This window comes from Periophthalmus magnuspinnatus, chromosome 3 (assembly GCF_009829125.3).
Source record: "Periophthalmus magnuspinnatus isolate fPerMag1 chromosome 3, fPerMag1.2.pri, whole genome shotgun sequence".
NCBI lineage: Eukaryota > Metazoa > Chordata > Actinopteri > Gobiiformes > Gobiidae > Periophthalmus > Periophthalmus magnuspinnatus.
In genome coordinates this window covers 25,543,482-25,559,953 of record NC_047128.1, presented here as the reverse complement: position 1 = coordinate 25,559,953, position 16,472 = coordinate 25,543,482, and the positions used below count along the sequence as shown (strand labels likewise).

The window sequence follows — 16,472 nt, the reverse complement described above, 5'->3', positions numbered from 1 at the left end:
TTCTGCAATATTTTATAAGTATAACCGCTACACTTTAAGTTGCCAGATTGTATGACTAAAACCAAATGATAAGATGATAAAAGGATGCTCTTGGATCTGAATAATCACAAAGGTACAGCACCTGCAGCCAATTATAAATAAGTGCTAATGCAGCTCTTCAGAATAAGAGCTTTGTGAAATGTGTATATGTTAAACTGTGTCCTCAAAACGCAGGTTAAAGGTGATGTGCCTGATACTTACTGTCTTAAAAATGTGAAAAACAGAACAAGTTAATTTTAGCTGTAAGTAAGCAGTGGCCCAAAGTTATCCTTCAATTACCTTAGACTTTCTGAGCATATCTCATGTCATATCTATACTGGGATAAGATTAATTTAGCTCAGTTGTGACTGTAGTCCCTTTGAGTCATAAATATCATACCTTTAAATGATCTAACAGTCCCATGCACTTGTTTTGGAAGTAGAGCAGTGAGCTGTGAACGAATGACCACCATCATTACTGTTATTAATTACACCTGCGCTGTTCCCATGGCGTCATGTCAAAAAGCCCACCGAGGGAAAGCCCATAATTCATTGCTCCTTTAACACCTCTATCAATTAAAACCACAGTGGAAATAATTTGCCTCCCTTCGTGTCAGCAGACAAACAAAACAAGTACGCCCACTGCAAGAGACAGCGCGTGCCATCATCAACTACTCTCACTACAACGGCCCTGAGAACGCAGAATAGTTCTTCGTGTCTGTGTGTCACCCACAACATAAGCAGCTATTTAGATGTGAGAGAACAGTACAGTAGCATAAATAACTCACAACTCACCCCAAATGTGTCTTCTTCTGGTCGACCAGTTTCTCCACCTGAAAAGACCAAATATCAGTTTAAATGGCCCATATTATACTTTTACACTTTTGTTCTATGTTATGATGTTGTTTCCTTGGTGTTGTGTTTTGTTTCATTCACACATGTTTAACACACAAACCTTGCATATTTGTGGTGATACAGGAAATGCTCCACTGTGTTTTTAAACTCCATACACCTTCACTCAAATCCTTGTTGAAACATCTGCAGTCCCCCACTAGCAGATACTGTAGACCACATGTGTCAAACTCAAGGCCCGTGGGCCAAATGTGGTCCTCTACATCATTTCATGTGGCCCTCGACAGTGTAAATTAAAAGGTATGATGGTCTTAAAATGTTGTTTTATCAGGAGATACACAGTTACACAGCCATATTTTTACATCTTTGCAAATGCATATGCAATATTTGTAACTTGAATAAGTAATAAATACAGAAACAGTTAAATAACAAGTTTAAAAAGTAGCTACATTTATTTTACTTCTGGCCCTTTGATGGCCCTTAGTGAAAATGTGTTTGACACCCCTGCGTGTACACTATCTGTGGCTATCTCATCTGAACAAAAAATTAAACTAAAATACTTTTTTTTTTTAAGGCTATAATGTATGGTTATTCTAGTGTACTGCAGAGTTAAGCAGTTTAATTGAAGCAAAACATAGCTGTTAACATTACAACTACCACTTAATGACATCACAAGGTGGAACAAAGCATTTAGAGCTTCAGAGATGTAGACAGACTAATAATGCAAGATTACTCAAACGTGTGAATGAAACAAAAAAACAACTCCAGGTATGCTTTTGAGGTGGCAACAACATTCTAGCGTAGCAAAAAGTTCACATGAATCAATTTTGCGTAATATAGGACTATTTTCAAAAAGTACATGCAAACAACAGTCTTCTACTTGTCCATATTACTGTGTCATTAATTGGTCCATTGCTGCAACTCTGGGTCTTAGGTGGGCCGTGTTTGAAATTACTCCACAAGTCAGTTTACATTACCCAGTTCACTTGCATTATATCTGTTGGTGGAGCATGAGATTCCTATTGTTTTGACAGATTAAATATGCTTTGAGTGCTTATGAGCTCTTTTATTGTCTTGACTGGGTTTGTAGAATATAAGGCAAAGAGAATTTATATTTCAACTCTTAAGAAGCTTTGTAATACCAAGTGGTTGCTGCGATCACAACTAAGTAGTGTTACTGCAACTTAGCCAAGATTTTATTATTTGTATAAGTGCAAAATAAACATTCTAAAACACTATTAAATGGGCTTAATTTAGGACATAGTGCCCCAGTAAATCCAGCTTCATCAGACTTGGACCGACTCCCTGTCATTCCTGTTGGATAGTGTGTTAAAATTCCATGCGTCACACCAGTACGCACACAAAGTTAAGGGGACAGCGACTGGAGCAGTAAAGGAGAAAAGGACAGACACAGAGCCGTGAAACCAAATGAACTAGTGTGAGGGGGGTGACTCCGGCACAGGGCTCCTAGCCAGGACAGCACGCAGTAATTGTGAGCAAATTAATGGCCACATGGTAGAGAGACTGCCAATGGCTCAGAGACGCACGGCTACAATAGTCCAGTGAGTGCACCCTAACGACCATCTCTGTTCCTCCTCACTGGTGCCCTCCTCCGTCCTAACTGCTTTATAAAGTAACCGTCTGAGCCAGGAGCTTTAGCGATAGCGTAAGACTCCACAGTGTATTTCAAAACAGCAATACCTGCAATAACTGTACTACACTAAATGTTTTTTTTTTAATTTATACTTTTTTTTTATTCTACCTGGATCATGACAGCAAACAAGATCATTCAATGGCTTTTTATATATTTTTGAGTTTGAAGTAAATGTTGCATTGAAGTGTCGAGGTCAAATGGCTATAAACTAGTCTGACGGCAAACACTGAATCCCCTACACCACATCACTTTCAAAAGGGGGGGCGACAGAGAGTCAGTGATTAGAGCTTTTGCCCAACAAAGAGGTTTGAACCCACTGCATATTACTGACGTGTTCTTAGGCAAAACACCTTGTCTAGTGAGTGTTGTGAATTGGTGACAGTAATTGCATGATCTACAGATATGACAGTGTTTTGATCATTTTATATAATCAGACAAGTGTTATGTATAGTGACAGGGCACCCATTCATTCATCTGCCTCTCCAACCGGGCGGCAGCTTAATACTCCAGCACTGATGAGAAATAATAGCCTTGTGTGGAGATGGAGGGAGACTGTGATGGAGGTCAAAGGTCAGATCGTCCCTCTTTGTTTGAGCGATTAACAGCAAGGCCCTGAAGCCACACCACAGCTGCAGATTTACGAGCCAGCGTCAGGGGCCAAGTGTCCAGCTGTAGGACTGCAGTACATGGATATTCATATCACAGCACCATGGGCGGGGCATGTACACACAAGGTTACAATCAACTGAGATAAACCAAAGCACAATATTAGCAAAACATTACTTATCCTACAAACATATCAGAAAGTAGAATTTGTTATGCCTTTTAAATACATTAGGCAACAATAGTGAGAAGAGATTCAGACGTCTAAAGCTTAGAACAGGGCCCTTTAGCAAGGTATACAGTAGTGGTGTATGCTAAGTGAGAGCAAACTTCCTCCATGAATGCAGTCAGCGCCCACACAGCTAAGCTGCCATGCTAACGGTTTTAACTGCGAACTGATAGCAACACAAAGCCCACAAATTTCTCCATGGTTACGCTCTGAACACAGATAAATGTGTGTGCATCACACCAGACAAAGACATAAATATAAAGCTAAGGCTAAATTTGGAAATACAATTACTCACCTACTTCCACTAGGCCTGTAAAAGAGAAGACAATGAAAGTCATGCTATGTCAATACACTGACACTGGGCATTAACCTTGGAGTATTGAACATGCGGAGAAATCCAGCTGCCTCTGTGGTTCATTCTCTCCCTGTGAACTCTTTGTGAACCTAAATGAACAATCTACCTGACTGCACTGTGTATGAACCCTGGCGACTATCCAGCAGCAGGTTCACCCCACATCTGCACCCCGGGAAGGCCCATTTTAATAAAATCTAAACATCCCCGACAGCTCTTTGCAACAATGACATCTGTAACTCTGCACACAGGTACTTTCCTCAGAAACAACAGGTCACAGACCTGTGCTCCTTACACCTCTCTCAGGAAGTAGGCCACACTGACTGTCAGCCAGTATGGCAGAATTTATTTTTATTTCTATTTTGATGAAATCTTATAGGACTGAAGGCAGTGTCTGAGATGTAAATCTATCTGGGCATTTTTTTTTGTCAGTAGGTCTGGCCTGAGTATAGTCGTAAACATGGGGACATGTATTCAGGACTCTGCATCTGTCCAGAGTAATCTGAAGCCACACTGCACTGCTCACCTCCTTCCTCTATGTCGGCGTCCGGCTCGGACAGGAAGTGTCCATACACCGTCTTAGTGACTGTGCCCAGGGCGTTGCTGGCCTCCAGAGTGTAGTTGCCGTTGTTGATGTGTGTGGGGTTCTGGAAGGTCAGACAGCCCTCCAGATAATCCTTGTAGAAGTCCATCTCTGTGCGGATGTACTTGTTCTGCACTATCTCCTTTTGCTTGTGGAACCAGCGCAGTTTGGGGTGGGGGTAGCCTCTCACCGTGAACTCGATACAGGTGTCATGGCGCTGCTCGGGCTCTGCCAGTCTCAGGATAACTGGAGGAACTGCAAAAAAAAGAACAACACTTATATTTAAATACACAAATGTAAATGAAATGTAAAATGTGTTTACAAACAAACACTGCTGCTGATGCAGTTCCATTTAGGCGTAATGTTAGAATAAGATTCGACTCCTGGTCGAATACTTTTGTTTCCACAATGAAATAGCTATTTCTTAACATACTTAGCACTCTATATAAAACATTACAGCTTTAGAAATCTCCATAACCCACGGGATCTTGAAAGCCTAATGTAATTCCCTGCATAAACTCAAAACGGGAGCTGCAGAATGAACTCAGTGCACATTAGAGTTACAGTGAAAACACCTATTACATTGTTTTTTGCCTGGCAGTAGCACAGTCATTCCAGTCTCTGTTTCAGAGTGCGGTACACAGGGCAGTGAGCAGAACAAACTCTGCTCGTGACACGTAGCAACACTACGGCCAGTGAGCTGAGAGGCAATTTATCACTTTAATACCATCAGATACATTTCATAAACAATTCATCGGCTGATTTGTCTGTGCATGACTCACTATTGCAGCAGGATCATCAAAGGGAAATATTTGGCTCTTGGTAATACCTGACAGTGTGTGTGTTCTACAGGCAGAACCCCTCCCTTACTGCAGCGCACATACAAGGACTGCTGCTGGAATATGTGTGAGCAATCCTATTTACAGCATAGGACTAGATTATGGCTGCATGTGAGCCGGGTGTATCACCTCCATACTGACATCTCATTCACACAACAGTACAGATGCCCGATGAATCACTACCTGCACTCTCTCTCACAGCGTCAAATGCACTGGCGGATTTCTAGAATCAAGCAGCTTTTTAAGCAGGAATAGCATGGGCTGTTTGCTCCATTTTTGTAAAGCTATTTTGAAAGGTGATTAAAACTGTAATGCGTAATGACGACAATGGCTACAGATATATTTCAGGATTTTGTTTAAGCGGGGAAGGCCTGCTCCAAATCCGAATCTGTTAAATGAGTCCTGTAGTACATGAGCAGTAAAACCAGAGCAGCCAGAAAGAAACTACCAGTCAAAGTTTGGACAGAATTTTTCATGTAATGTTTCTTCTTTATTTTCATGTAGATTCTCACTGAAGGCATCAGAACTATGAACGAACATATGGAATGTAGTAAACAAAAAACTCCAAACACATATTTTTGACTTTTTAAGTATAGCCACCCTTTGCTTTGATCGCTGCTTTGCACAGTTTTGGCATTCCACTAAAGAATCCTGCTAAAGCAGTGAAGTGAAAACCATTTCCAGGTGATTTCATCATGAAGCTCACTGAGAGGAAGCCAAGGGTTTACAGTGCTGTCAACAAAGCAAAGGGTGTTATTTACAACTACTACTTTGCTGCACAATTCCATCCATCACGCTTCATATATTTGTTGTATTTAAAATGTAAAAAGTCCTAGACATGCAGAAAAAAAAAAAAAAAAAACATTGAATGAGAAGATATGTCTAAACTTTAGATACTGAATACAGGCTGTACATATAAATGGACATAGCTGGCCACTGTGTTCCAAACAGGAAATAATAATGGCCACACTTCCAGAATTGTTCCAAATTGTTACCCCTCTCTCTGTACCTGCTGCAGTGAGTGTTTTGGTCATTTTGGTCTTCAAATGTTCGTATTAACCCGTTCTTCATGATCCTGGTGTTTTTATTTCTCTATTTTGTCTGTAAAACCAAGATTCTTTCCCTGAAGTCGCTCCTGCTAGCATTAGCAACAGGTTTAACTAATTGACAGCGTTGCTAAGCTAAACCAGCGGTGTGGACGGGAAGGGCCACTACTTTCAACAACCTGGCTCCGGATTGGAAAAGCTCGACCCACTACAGGAAATAAACCTAAGACCTTCTTGATATGAGACAGACAGGCAGGAGTCACTATGGCACCAAAGCTCCTATACAGCCTAAAATAAAGAACAATTAGGGAAATTCCTCCATTTCCTAATTCAGCCTTTCAGTGAGGAGTGAAGCAGTTTATTGCCTCAAATATGACAGAGCTTTTTTAACCAATATGTTTGAGGAAAGTGCTCCAATTGGACACCCAGAATGGGACAAATTGCTAATCACACGTTATAAATAACATTATCATTTTGAGCAGTTTGTGCATGCATGATTATGTGAATGTGCAGAACGCACAGAAATGTTTTGTCTGGAGTTTGCTGGAGTTTACTCATTTCTTATTCATGAATGTTGTTCTTCGTGCTGTGAGTTGGCAATGGAATACATTTACTCCATACCTAATTGCAATCATTATCATTTTATTATTGAAACCACCTCAAGTCAGGTTTAGAATATAGAATTTACCATTGTCTAGCAAATATTCTCAGAGCAGATGGATTTTGCTTAGCCCTTGAGGTAATCTGTAAATAACATGTAAAAAACATGTAAAAAACATGGGAGCGACATCAGTTCCAACCACAAGTGCAGAAAGATAAGTTGTGAAGTATAGGACGGAAAACTTAGAAGCTATGTCTTTTTACCAAGTACGCAGGTATACATATAAAATATTGTGCACTTGGTTGTACTTATTTTGAGCAGCACACCGCACCGGGGATGTGGAATGAGGCTGGTGTAGGCGTATGATATATTTGAATTGGTTAAAAGAAAACTTTTCTTTCCCTTTTACCCTTTCTTTTCTTTTCTTTTTACCCCTTTTTGTGAATTACACCAATGTGAATCCAAGTGTGCTGTTAAAGAAGACACACTTCCTAAAATGATTGGCAACACATCATAATTAACTACACCATACTTAGCCTTAATAAATAATGAAGTCATATTTAAGTGAATCAAGCTAAGTAACTACTTAATATTCTTACGCTTAGATAAAGCCACAATATGTATGACTAAATCTCCACAAAACTGACTCTTATTTGGCTTCCACTTTCTTGTTTCCTTGGAAATGTTGTTCCTATAATCTTACACAGTACGGCATAAACCGGTCTCCATGGTGAATAGTTTTAACTTTATATTTCCATGGAATCATGCAGGTGATGTGCCACCTCCAGAAAGTTACATAAGGAGTATTAACCCTGAATCATTCATTCATAAACAATTATAAGAATGTTATACATACTATTTTAAATAAAGTCATGATTTATTTAAAAAAAATGAGTAGTTATTATAAAATGGTATGAATGTGAATAGAATGTTATGCAAACTGAGTCCTCATTTTAAACAATAAAAAAAAAATAGCAGCAAAATCTACATAGACAAAGTGAAAAGGAGGGAAGAAATAAGTAAATTGTGTGAGAGCTAGCAATCAAGAAAATGTGTGTAATTAATAGATTTGTGTTTTTAGCACAATACTTTACCCCAAATTACACAATCAACATCTCTCAGAGTTGAAAGCTGTCATTTGGCAAATCGCTTTAGCGATGTTGTTTCTAAGTGACAAGAGTAACAATCAAGTCATTGAATTGAACTAAAGGCTAGAGCTGCTGTACGTGAGAGCATTTGGGAGCGGAGGCGTGGGTCGGCTGTGATTTTTGAGCACATAACAGTAAGAAAAAAAATATTCAGTCATATAGGGAAAAAGAAAAGACAAGACAACAGGAATTGGAAAAAATAGTTGATGGACAGTTGGGGACCAATCTATTTCTGCCAGGCGTGTGGCAGTCGATACAATGCTAGTCATTACACCGTTCCATACCGCTCTGCAACAACATGGCATTCTGGTGGAGTCCATACAGATGACAAGCTCTGATAAGAACATCGCTTAGATCAGAGAGGGCACAGGCCTGTGGAGGTTACATGGCGTTTGTGCTGGTATGTTTTAAATGTCAGTCACTACAGTGATAGCAGATCATGGCTAACAGTGACAACGAACATATTCACAGGACTAGAGTTCAGCACATCCCCCTGGGCTTCCCTGAGCTGGGATTAGGATGTTCCAGCTAGAATAGTGAGCTTACATTCTCCAGAGGGAGGGGCGATCACATAATGCTGTAATAATGGGGACAATTACGAAGAATACCTTGTGCTGACTGGGAACCTATTAAAGAAAATTAATAGAAATGAGATTTGATGTTAGCCAGGCATTACATTCCCAGATCTCATGTGGTTTCCTTGAGAAATGTTTGCGTATTCTCAAGGTGGATTTTTTCCCCCCTAAGTACTGCAGTTCGACCCATCAACCTAAGCCCCAATAGGTGCTCCTGACCAAGGTCCAGGCTCAGGACCTCTCTCTAGTCGTATAGGCTGCTATAATTACTATATCAAATTATCATTCAATATCAAAAAGGAACTTTTTTTGTTTTTGTCTAGCTGGGATTTTATGTAGTACCATAGTACCATGTTAGAGCTTTATTTTTTATGTAACAACACTTTTATCACACTTGTTATTGTGACCTATTTCTGAAGCCATGTTTGTTTTGGTACAAATGGACGATGGCCCATTTTTACCAAAGTGTGTTTGCTAGTTCACTCTTGTTGAGGCTACCTGTTTAAACTTGAAAACATGACATAAGCTCATTGTTTTAAATATAAAACAGCAACATGCGTAACTTTGGACACAACTCGCTGAACACCAGTCCGGAACAGAAGCACTGAGTCCGGGTAACAGCAGCAGTCAACAGCGGTACAACATGGTTGTAGCGCTCACCATAGCGCGCTGTCCCTTCGGTCTGTACAGGCCATGGAGCTATGGTGCCATCTCCGTGCACAGGTTCTAGGGAAAGTGATGCTGCAGTGCAATGTGCTCCAGTCCAGATGGGTTTGGCAGATAGGCGGCTCCATCCTTCGTGCTCTGGTTATGGGAAGTGAAAGCAAGTCCAGTGTGCAGTAGGTTAAGTCTGGGCAGGTTGGCTGTCTGTCCTCCTTGTCCAATGGGCCCGGCTGGTTCCGAGGTAGAGCAAAGATCCAGACTGAAGCATGATCCATTCTGGTCCGTTATATCAGGTTCTAAGGGTTTGTCGTCTGTGCAGTTGGTTCTTCCCAGAGAAAAGAGCTGCTCAGGCCAAGGCTCCCAACACCAGTCCCTGATGCAACTCATCTGAGCCCGGTCTGAACGAGAGCTGCTCTCCACTAGTTCAGGTGAGGCTACTACAAACATGTTTACAAAAAATTAAATAACAAATGTAGGATAGGATATTTTAAAGGTTAAGATTTGTTTGCTGCAAATCACATATTTGCTACATTTTACAGTGAGCCAACATAACATATTTCTTCTTTTTATGTTTGTTATATCGTTATGATTTCCACTTCAGATAAACGCAGCATATTCTGTGCTCTCATTCTGTAAATTTCGGGGGTGAGGCCACTTCAAACATGAATGTTTTGGGCTGTTTCATTCAAATGACGCTGATTTTCATCCACCGTATTTATCACTAGCTGCTTGTACGTACAGTAGGATCTGAGCTCTGCACATAGGTTCATGAATACCACTTCCCACTGCCGTATGCACAATATGCACACAAATATACACCCTTTTCACCACAATGTAAATAAATGAAAGCCAATGTGTTTCTATGATTGGCTAATCACCCAATTCGGTCAATTACAACTGAACTACGGGCACAAGTCTAAAATGCTAACAAATCACGACCACTGCAGGTGAGGTAAATAACAGATTATTAAAGAGACAGTTTTGACACCAACCATTGCCAGGCATTATAATCGTTTTAATGTTATGCTTCATGTACATGTAGGTTTACTAGAAGAGGATACAGGGCTTCAGATAGGAAGTATTAAACACCAGAACAATAGCTCCCCCGTAGTCTTTGTTGTTCATTTTAACTTCCTCTTCTAAGTTTAAAGACAGCGGGGCCAGTTTTTGATTGCAGTCACTTGTTCTTGACGGCTTCTAATTTGGCTGTCAATCAGATTACTCCCGAATCCAAGCTGCAGTTTAAGCTATTTTATGACATTTCCGGAGACAATAGCCGGCACAGGGGACAGAATGTAATTACCATCAGAGCATGTGGTGAAAATTTAATAAGTTAATTTGCAGCGGCGGCAGTGGAGAGTGTCAACAGAAGAAAAAGAAGCAGCAGATATGCCTGGGGGGGTGTATGTACGAGTATATACTGTCTGCAGACTGTTCAATGTTGAAAGTCAATCGGTCATTTTGTTGTGCTCCTTGGCTGCTCTGGGACTGACTGAATGGGTGACAAATCTGGCCCCTGTCCTGTGGGGTGATGCACTACAATAACCACAATGCATCATGCTTTACAACTGAAATGTCACAGAGTTTCTATCAGTCTTGGTTTATAGGATTGAGCATGTTAAAGGTGAGGGATTAATCAAAATTGAGTTAAAATCGTAATATGAATGTTCGCAATTAGCAACTGTAAAGATTACTATTATCTCGGTTATGCAAGTTCCTCTGCAAAGAACATTCTGTCTCCATTATTATGCACAAAAGCTGCTAGCAATGTTGACATCTTCTATATGTCAGAAATGTCCTTCTTTTCTTCTTTGTTTAGCAGTTAAAAGGCCCATATTACGCTATTTTCTGAAGTATGTTGTAACGTTGCTAATCTCTACTGATCTAAATGTAAATGTAGTTAACTTGAAAACTACCACTATATGACATCATAAGGTGGAACAGAGCATTTTCTTTACTGTACTGTACTGTCTCTAAGAATAATACTACTACAAACGAGGGTGAAGGCCATAGCACCCCTGAAATCTGACTGCCAAAATGAGAAAATGAGAAAAGCTGACCTTGTAGTTTTACTAGGCCTGTCACGAGAATAAATTTTGAAGCACAATATATGGCTACAGACAAGTATAATGATAATATTTAAACTACTTTAAAGCAGGATAATCTCAATAAAACTATTTTAAAATAAACACCAACATAAAAAGCCCTGAACTGCATCAAATAAATAGCAGAATGAACAAGTAATTAGCCATAAAAGTTACTTACTCAACCCTCTACAGCTCAAATCTTATCGTATTACAACAAAAATAACAAAAATCTCCCCATTACTGCAAAGAAAATGCACACATGATAAATATTAAGCAGTATATTGTTCTAACTTTCATGTACTGAATGATAAGTGGATATTGCAATCATCATGACAGGCCATGCTTTGCAACCATGTTTTGAAATGTATGGGGTTTTTGTATTGGCGTTCATATTTCAGTCTTCCCTGAAATATTCATAGACTGTATATATATGGACATATATATGGAATAACCTGCTAGCCGCCATGTTCCAAATACGAAGTGATCATAAGCGCTTTTCCGGCTCCATCGACATTGGCTCCAATTAATTTTACATTAGAAAACTGTCGCCCCTCTCTCTGTAACTGCTGCTGTCAGGCTCATCATTTTGCTCTTAAAATGTTTGCATTAACCGATCTACATGATCTTGGTATTTTTATTTCGCTTTTCTGTCCGTAAATCAAGCTATGAACATTAATAACAGACAAATCAGCTGCCATCTTTCGCCCGAGGTCGCTTTGGCTAGCTTTAGCAACAGGTTTGATTGACAGCGTTGCTAAGCGGCCTCCCCCCTCAAACTAGCCCTCAAACAGCTCCTGATTGGCACTTTGGTTGCTATGATACCTGTGGTCGGAATTACAAATATGGACATCTACTCCAAATTCGCCGCTATAACCGCTAGCCTCGATGAGCTTCATTTGACTGGAGCTGAATACTGCGGGTGACGCCACACTCCCTTAGTCCACTTTTTTATACAGTCTATAATCTAGTCTTATGAATTTATTGGAAAACATTTAATTGTAATAATCCAAGTTATAATTGATTTTTTTTTTTTCCCCAAATAATTGTGTTGCCTGCTGCCCTAGCCCCTGGTTGTTTTTTTTCTATATATTTTCCATCAGTCTAATGCACCCAGGGCTGGTCCAGAGGGCAAACCATATGTGCACCTGATAGTACAAACTCCTAATGTAGATAGTTAGTAAAATCATAGCTGTATCATTGCTGAGGGTGTTATTTTCCGTATCGTGTTGTGCTCAGATGGAGGCCAGGCTTTCATGTGGGCTGCAGGCTATATTCCTGCTAATTGGCTACATCAGTTTCACTTGGTTTGGAGCCGTGCAACACCTCATTGCATCCTAAATGTACCTGCATAATTTGCCTGTTCGCTCGGATACAGCAGATTTTTCTATCCAGCTGTAAATTATTCTTTGAGCCTGTCAGTGTCATTATTGCCAGATTTATTTCAGCCCATATCAGAATGAGTCGTGTCGAAATAAATCTGTTGAAAAGCTAATGCAAAAGAGGTTCTGGATATTGCAATTCATGTCTCGTGTTTGATGGTCTGTATATATGGGAGTAATGCTAGTGAAAATAGCAAAGAACAAATCGAAGCTAAATGTTTTATCTTTCGCATGGTCAAAAGTCCTCAAAATGGTGCCTGTAAACGGAAAACGGATACCAATGAATATCCCTGTATGTGTTATACGTATATTGTATATTGCAATATAGTAATACTGTTCATGATGTGCGTCTGTGTGTGTTTGGTACAAGTTTTACAAAGATTTACACGAGTTAAAGCGCTTTACATCATGGAAGCATTCACAGTCATTCCCCCTTGTAGGCAGGCAATGGAAGCAAGGTAGTTGAAGAGTCTTGCTCAAGGACACAACAATACACACTGCCAATAATGGGAATTACCCGCATTTTTCAGAGTTTTGATCTAATTTTAAGTATTACTGTGGTATCATAACATCGATCCAATACAGATACCAACACCATTAGACCTCAACATGGTATTTTTGGGATTTTAGATTTGTTTGTTGGATTTTTTGGCATGAGAATCTATACGTTTCAGTACCTCAGTTGGTGTCAATGTATCAATACTTGTTTTGTTTTTTGTTTTTTATCATTACTGTGTGACGCCTGAAACACATGCAATTTTCATACAGCCTAAAATACAGCTTTGTTTGGGTTATAACATGTACTGAAGCATTGTTTAAGCCTGCCCGTCTAGTTTGTGCTGTTTGGTGCAGTGAGATGTATTTTTGCTACTTTGCTGTACCATTATAGCTGTTCTAGACTTTATGTAAGCGCATTGTACACTGCCCTAAAGCCGATGGAACAAACAGCGTCTGCACACGAATCCAACAGACAGTCTGATAACCTTTTAATGTGAAAGCCTCAGCTCTGTGGTCGTCAACAGGCTTTTATTTCATGCAATCAGTCCAACAGCAGGCACACTGATTAGCTCTCTTTAACAACACAACACTGTGCAACTGTTTGGGCATCGGCGGCACAGGCAAGTAAGCAGGAAAAGACTAATTTTAGGAATGAATCGGAAAAACAACTTGAGTAAATGTTGTTAGGTAGTGCAGTTGATTATATTAGCGCTAACCATGACACAGTTTTGACAGTCATTTAGCAAGATTCAGAATTAGCTACAGTTGAGACAGACAAATTTAGATTTTGTAGTGTCTTTGTCGGGCTGCGTGGTATAACAAAAAATAAAAATAAAAAAGACAAATCATACAAACTGGATATTGGAGTAACTGTTATCATTATTGTTATGTTTTCTTTATGATTCCATACAGCACAATATACACGGTACACACACAAACTATACTACAGAGTAACTATTATCATTATTATATTTTCTTTATAATTAAATAGAGTGAGTGGGTCAAACACACCTTATCAAGAGCCCATGTGCACGGCTCATACGATTGGTGTTATTTATCTACAGTGGGTAAACATATTAGCACTAACACTAATCATTTAAAATAAGTCCAACGCAAATGTGGAGATTACTTAAGCAAATGAGTTCATTAGAAGCAAATATTTAGTGTCAACACATGCACCCAGAGCACTGGGAGTAAATATTCAGTCTTAATGAGATTGTGTTGTTTATTTGTAAGTGGAGCCCTAGAGTTACAGCAGGTAATCCGTAGGTGTCCAATTTGACTTGACCTACTTCTTCTAGTCTCATTTCTACGTTCACTTGTATGTTCTGAATTGGTAAAAGTCAAATAATTTCTCCAACTTTGAAATCGGCAGTATAACTATAATCGCCTAAAAGTGGCAAAATCTCTCAATATTATTTGGATTTCCAGTAATTCTCAAAGCTTCAGCTAACTCACTCCATTCTTTCTCCTTTCTGCTGTGGTCCATATAAATCCTTACAATCCTAATCAAATAAATTGTGGACTACTACAAATATTTGGTCAACTAAGATGCCATCGAGCAATTTATCAACAAAATGATTGAAGGTCTAAAGCGCCTTCAATTATGAAATGGCAAAAACAATTGCAAATTTGCTGTAAAGATAAACGGTAACTCTACTACTCACACTGGACGTTGAGCTGGATGGAGGAGTTGGTCATCCCCACCACGTTCTCGGCGATGCAGGTGAGCTGGAAGTTGTTGTCGTCGCGGCTGATGTTGAACAGAGTCAGGTTTATGGAGTGGATGTTCGGCCAGTAAACGTTTGACTGTGGAGGAGGCAACATGTAAGACACAGAAGTATCTCCATTCATTCACTGCCCATTATCTTTTAGGCTTAAAGTAGGAATTCACACATGAAGTCCATTCATAGCTTTTGGTCTCTGTCTTATTTTTTTGATATACATTTTGTTTATATAAAAGTAATGCATGGGTAGAAATGCATATATTTCAAATCCTAAAACCAGAATAATGATTTAGTCGACACACACAAAAATTAAAGCGGAGATCTTGGATAAAATAATAATTTCAATTTCACCTTTTTTTTTTTTTCAGTTAAACCCCTCAAGTATTGTAAGGACATGACTGAAAAATGTTCTAGCTGTAGGTAATACTTTACTTTTATTAGAGATTTTTTATTTGAGTGTTAAACTTGAATTTAGGAAAATGGCCATTGAAACAATGTTTTATATAAATCTCTGGGTGTAAGTTGTTTCAGTAGATACTAAAAGAGCAAATCTCATCTAAAGCCTGTTTGCAGTGTTTTTACTTAAAACAATGACTACAGTCAAAAATGCAATTATCATGTTAAAATATCTATAAATAAGAATAACTTGCTACACAATAATGTTGCTGTCATCACATTTACAGATACAGCTAAGACGCTTGTAGCATGGAGGAAAAAAAAACAGTCACACAGAGCGTCTTCATCAAGTACTTATATATAGGTTAGCTGATATACACCATACATTATGCCTGTGGTGAAATTTGTCCCCTGCATTTGACGCGTAATTCCGCGAGCCACCTGTCAGGAGCAGTCATGGAAGTATAATACAATCTGGAACATGAATCAAAGATGGTGTTGTGTGGTTTTCAAAGGCATGTGCTCATTGGCATGGAAATGCCACAAAAGATTTTTTCTTCTATGGCTGGGGCCTAGCTACAGCCACTGTGTGATGACAGAAACATGCACCACATGATCAGGTTTGACCAATCAAAGCGGAGCTAGTGTGGGCTCAGTGCGGGGCTAGGCTAAATCTTACAAAGCTAACTTTTAAGCGTTTTGAGGATTTAAAAATTCAAAAAAGTTTATGTTGTGAAAATACCGAAGAATCCGACTTTTGTGAACGCTGTGGATGTCCTGTCAGCCGAACACGAGTGCTTGAATTCCCAAAAAATGCAGTGTGCTCTATGGGAGATTTCTTTTTGGGCCGGAGCTTCCAGGAGCTGCAGTACCTATGGATCCTAATCGATCTTGCACGAGGACGGAGGGAAAGTGTCTTATCCAGTTCTTATTATAGATCCGTGGGAGCAGTGGGCAACTCTGAGCTTAAGCTAGATAACTGGTAAGTGTGTATGTTTTATGTTTATGTTTTCTTTATGTTTGTGAATCACTCTCACAACGATCTTGCTGTGTTTTTTTTTTTTTTCAAAAATTCTTCATAATATATTTGTACTTATCAGCTATTGTATCTATGAAGTTTTCTCGCCGTCACATCACTTCTTATTTTGGTCGTGACATTGCTGAGTTAAAAGTGTCCCTTGTATTAACTTGACAGTGATTTGAGTGGGCAGGCCTGACTTAGGT

General features: G+C 39.4%; 1 protein-coding gene across 2 annotated transcripts in view; it reads right to left on the bottom strand.

Annotated features, from left to right (window-relative positions):
* ntrk3b (neurotrophic tyrosine kinase, receptor, type 3b) overlaps positions 1 to 16,472 on the bottom strand; it is a 222,742-nt gene that overhangs the window by 103,693 nt on the left and 102,577 nt on the right. The window contains exons 7-10 of one of the 2 annotated variants that reach the window (XM_033990909.2): positions 14,793 to 14,934; positions 4,233 to 4,544; positions 3,650 to 3,664; positions 813 to 850 (exon numbers count right to left, since the gene is read on the bottom strand). In XM_033990909.2, coding sequence (XP_033846800.1) covers positions 813 to 850; positions 3,650 to 3,664; positions 4,233 to 4,544; positions 14,793 to 14,934 — 507 coding nt within the window. The remainder of the gene's footprint in view (positions 1 to 812; positions 851 to 3,649; positions 3,665 to 4,232; positions 4,545 to 14,792; positions 14,935 to 16,472) is intronic. The other variant, XM_033990917.2, reaches the window with a different exon arrangement.